Below are 5,167 nucleotides of genomic sequence, written 5' to 3'. Positions count from 1 at the left end.
TTTTTTCATTCCGTTCCTTTTGCGACGGGTCTTAGCCTGAACGATTCAGAAATCTCGCATTGGAGCGGCCAGATTACATCATCACTTCTTCGTCTTCGCGTCAAAGCCGAGTGGCTGGTTTTATTATTAAAAGGGACCGATCAAAATTCAGGGCTGTTCGAGCTGGGTTGTTATTAACAGCAAAGAGAGAACAAAGAGGGAAGAAATAATGGTGATGCGAGTGATTTGGTGCTTTATTTAAGAAGCAAGATTTTTTTTAAAATCCCCTTTGCCCCTGTTATTTTAAGATGTCATGGCAGAAGCGGAGGCAAGTCTCCCAGCACCCGACGCAACAACCCCTTATGAAGAATACGAGTGCAAAATCTGCTACAATTACTTCGATCTGGATCGCAGGGCGCCCAAGATCCTGGAGTGTTTGCACACGTTTTGCGAGGAGTGTCTGACCACACTGCACGTCAGGGAGGACCGGCCATGGCGAATTGCTTGCCCCATCTGCCGGCACAGGACAGCCGTGCCCGACTACAGGATACACAACCTGCCCAACAACACCAAGGTCACCGAGGCTTTCCCCCTGTACGTGGGGGCCGACCCTCTGCCCCAGGATGTCCTCCCTCCGACGCCCCAACTGCAGAGGTTCAATCAGCAGCCTCCGCCTCAGCGCCAGCAGCTGCAGCCTCAGCAGCCGAGGTCCAGCGCTGCCCTGCCACCCGAGCCCGCCACCCCCTCGGCAGCCGCGGGCAGCCGACAGTCCTCAGGACCCTCGGCGCCTTACGAGAGCTGCCAGAACTGCAAGCGGGCCGCCCTGACCGCCGGCTGCGTCTGCGTTATCTTCTCCTTCCTCTCCATGGTGGTGCTGCTCTTCACCGGTCTGATCTTTGTCAATCATTACAACAGCTCGCCCTCTCCAGTCGGCCCCATCTGCCTGTCAGTGGCCAGCATCTTAGCCTTGTTCTCAGTGGTTGTCACGTGGGTGATCTGCTGGCTCAAATACCGCCCCGAGAGCAATGGGCAAGTGAATAACAGGGCACCTGCTTCCTCTTCAGCCAGGAGAAGCACTTAGCAACTGGGATGAAATGCAGATTGTTTTATTTCCAAAGTGGCCAACTGGGGAACAAAAACCCTTTTTCGTGTGTGTGCTTTCATCCAATACTGCTGCATGTCGGACGAAAGGAAACGACCCAGTGCCCGAATTCCTTCACTCAACACCTTGCCTTTTTACCTATCACACGACTAACTTAAATTATTTAGAATGACTGATGTTTAGCTTGTGGGTGAAATCACCAGTTACGATATGTAGATGTGTATCCCAATGGCTGCCCATGCTTATACTAATAATGGATATTGCGTGCATTGTATTGTGCTGAAATGTACATGTTCGAATTGTACCATAAGAATTTGATGATGAAAGAATATAATATATGTACAGTTTAAAAAAAGATAGACGGTTGTTTAAAGTCACTAAACTGGGCTTTGGTTTCCTGAGTTGTGTGGCACAAGGATGTTAGGGAGTCTTGGCAAGATAAAAGGTTTCCTTATGGGATTAGGTTGCGAACAATAAAGCCGGTCACTGATATCCCTTGTAAACAATGACTCTTTTTCTAGAAAGTCTGCAGGCTAATCAAGACTAATGGTCGTCAGGAAGGCTCTTTTAATTCTGAAAAATATTTTATAAATAGTACTGTAGTTTCATTGAATCGAGTCAGATGACTTGAAAAATCTAACAAATGGTTACACAAAACACCAAAGGCCACATATGTCAGTGATTCAGACAAGAGCATTCACATATCAGAATACATCCATTTATGTGTATTAGTCACCAGCATTATCTGGAATTATGGTAATGTTAATCCATAAATATACCACAGTTGTGGGGAGGCGGTAATGTCACTGGACTAGTAATCCAGAGCCGATGCTAATGTTCTGGGTTCGAATCCCATCAAGGTGCATGGCGAAATTTGAATTCAGTTAATAAATCTGGAATTGAAAAGCTAGTCTAATTGTGACTATGAAACCATTGCCGATTGTTGTAAAAACTCACCTGGTTCACTAATGCCCTTTAGCGCATGGTTGTCTCTGAAATGGCCTAGCAAGCCACTTAGTTCAAGGGCAATTAGGGATGGGCAATAAATGCTCACATCCCCACAAAACGAATAACAAATATATATATCTCTGATTTACCAGTTCTCACGAGACAGATTGAAATGAAATGAGAAAATTTGAAAACAAGCTGGGCAAATTGCGAGCTCTAAATTGCTTTTGAGTCTCTGACAGATCTATTGAAAGTCAGTTGAAGTTGCAGTATTACATTAATTTCTCCGGGTCTTTAGAGGCGGAAAGGGTAACCTGCGACCACGTGAAGAAGTTCTGTCTGAATTTCTGGAATAATTACATAGCATTAGCATCTGCAATTTTCATTTTATTAAGTTGAGATCATTTTTATAATTGACCATTGGCTCGGGTGGACGAATATTATTCTTTTCTGAAATTTTAGATTGAATTAAAATGGAAAATTAAGCTCAAATGCAGCGTGGGATGATGCCAATGAAGACATATCATTTACACTAAGGTACAAATCAAAAATTAACTCTGGAGGCAAACACGTGCCTAATCTACACATGCCTGAGACTGGCCCATCTGCTGAGGACCGTGACGACCGGAAGCCCAGCAAGACTGGTGGGAGCTGCACCGTCCAAATGTTTTCACAAACGGTCTCTGAACTGTGGCCTTTCAAAGGATTACTTTATAAATACTCTATAATTCAGGACATTTGTGATAATCTGTAAGAAACGACCCATTATGGGAATTATGGACAAATCAGTGGACTTTTTATTCTTTATTTCTGGGATAAAGGTCGGTTTAACAAGTGGCTCAGGGTGTTTATCCAGATTCCATACAGATGTTGATGTATTTACACTAGGAATATTCTCTTGGATTCCCGCTCAGCGTTGAAATAGTTGAGTTTAACTCGGACAGTATAAGGCCTACAATTGGTCTTAGCATCCCAGGGTTAAGGAGAGAAAAATGAACCAATGGTCTCGCTTTTAATTGCCATTGATCAGCTCTCCCAGAAAAGTGTATGTGTGACAGAAAGAGAGGGAAAGGACAGGATTGGGCTCGGTTATGATGTCTGCGCGGTTGAAACTACCAAAAAAAAAATACGAATGGCCATTTGGGGCAGGTACTGAAGGAGCCTAGTACACATGGAACCATCCCAAAACACTCAATGCCTTCAGGGGAGAAGGAAAGAGAAAATAGTGAGAAGTTTCTAGCTGTATTTTCTAACAGTACCTGAGATGTTCTAAAACACAGTAGTCTTGAAATTATCCTGTGCTGTGGGAAACTAGCACATGAATGCTGAACACATTGGTTTCAAATTCCTCTGTTCGTTTAGCGGACAAATTAAACAGTTTAAAATAAATGGATTGCCTCTCCCCTAAAGTAGTGGAAACAGTAATTTCCCGGGAGTGCATTAAGCATTTGTAGGCGAGTATCCTACTATATAATTTCAAGGCCAGGGGCTTGTGAAGTTTAGGGAAATATGCCTTTTGCAGAACTGAGAGAGCGAAATTCAAAAGTTAGCTGGCGTAAACTAAATTTTGTTTTCAGGATCTTACAACTTGACCTTTGTATGGTATTCCCATTATCGTCAAATAAATGTTAGTGACATCAACGGATAGGCCTTTATTTAAATACTATAAGTGCACTAGGTGTAAGCGGTATTTATGCAAAACGTTATTCTCAGTTTCTTAATTTCTGCCCCTCTTGTTTTGCCAGCCTTCGAAATAACAGCATTATATCTTACTTCTAAATGTAGATTATACCAATAAAATGATAGCTATGATTGTTTGATATTAGTTAAACCCATATTCTGGATATATGGCGAATAAAGAGGTTGGGAAATTTATAATAAATAAAAACAAGAAATGCTGGAAATACTTCATCAGAACTCTGATGAAGGGTCACTGACCTGAAACGTTAACTCTGCTTCTCTCCACAGATGCTGCTGAGTATTTCCAGCATCTGCAGTATTTTGTTTTTATTATATGGGAAATTTATACTATGACAGACGCAGTTTTTCGCAACACGTTGGTTGAAATTCAATACTTCAAAGTGTTTAGAATTATTTCGTTAAAGTTAGAGACGGTGAAAGCTGAAGCAAACCTGTTGGGGTTTTGTTAGAAAAAAAGTGAATTATTTCGTTCAGATTACTGCTGAGGTTCACTCGTGCATTTGTTTTTTGACACTAGCACAATGAACTCTTTCTAATTTGTAAATGTGTCAACAGTTTTTGCATGGGGTTGTGTTTGGTAAATATTGCTTTCAGTTCGATAACTGCTTTTCAATCTAAGTATAGAAATGGGTGTTACTAAAAGACAACACTTGGTATCAAATGAGAATAAATTGCACACATTAGATATTTTCAATTTCTAAGTACAAATGTCAAATTTGTGTGAGTTATTAGTTAGAAACAATATACACTTCCACTCTACGGATTGAATCTAGGCTGGCCTAGACGGCTTTTTAAAAAGGGTTTCTCTCTCTTCTATTTGCTAATTGTGTGAGGGTTTCTTTGCTTGTACTACTCTTTCAGTTAGCCAAAGTAACTAGAAATTGCAGGAAGTAGCAAGGTTAACGGAAACTGTATTGCTTGGATATTTTCAACTGCATTCAAACTGATACTGGAACATTAAAATCTAAAAGTTAGAATGACATTTGGTGATGTCAATTGTTTACCGCGGGGGCTGGGTAAAGCGGGTATGAGATTGATACGTTCAAGTTACATCATATTAGTTTCTTTAAAGCGGGTACAGTTGGGATGTCTGTGAGTGCTCAAATTTTTTTTTTAAATTTCCAAAATATACTTTATTCATAAAAATCTGTAAAAATTACATTGCCAAACAGTTTCCAAACAGCACCAAAAAATACAAACATTGCAAGGGAGATCAGTTTCCTTCAATACTGTCATGAGTTTCTTCCCAACCCTTCCGTTTCACAATTGTCATGTCAATTACAGTTTTACATTTACAGCAATTGAGAATATTAACGATACAGTTCGAGGGGTTTCCCATGGATCCAGCCCCTCAGTCCAGCTTGGTGGGGGAACCTTACACTGTGGTCTTTCCCCATTGAGCCTTTGCTGCGGTTGCCCCAAGCTTTAGTGCGTCCC

At 41.5% G+C, this 5,167-nt stretch overlaps 1 protein-coding gene across 1 annotated transcript; it reads left to right on the top strand.

Moving 5' to 3' along the window:
• Window positions 1-292: 292 nt before the first annotated feature.
• Window positions 293-1,653, top strand: LOC137374866 (RING finger protein 228). Its single transcript, XM_068041432.1, has one exon. It carries the CDS (start codon window positions 293-295, stop codon window positions 1,058-1,060), a length of 768 nt encoding a protein of 255 aa, XP_067897533.1. The 3' UTR covers window positions 1,061-1,653.
• Window positions 1,654-5,167: the final 3,514 nt, after the last annotated feature.

The sequence above is a fragment of the Heterodontus francisci genome, chromosome 11 (assembly GCF_036365525.1).
Source record: "Heterodontus francisci isolate sHetFra1 chromosome 11, sHetFra1.hap1, whole genome shotgun sequence".
NCBI classification, from domain to species: domain Eukaryota; kingdom Metazoa; phylum Chordata; class Chondrichthyes; order Heterodontiformes; family Heterodontidae; genus Heterodontus; species Heterodontus francisci.
This window is presented reverse-complemented; position numbering and strand designations above follow the sequence as displayed.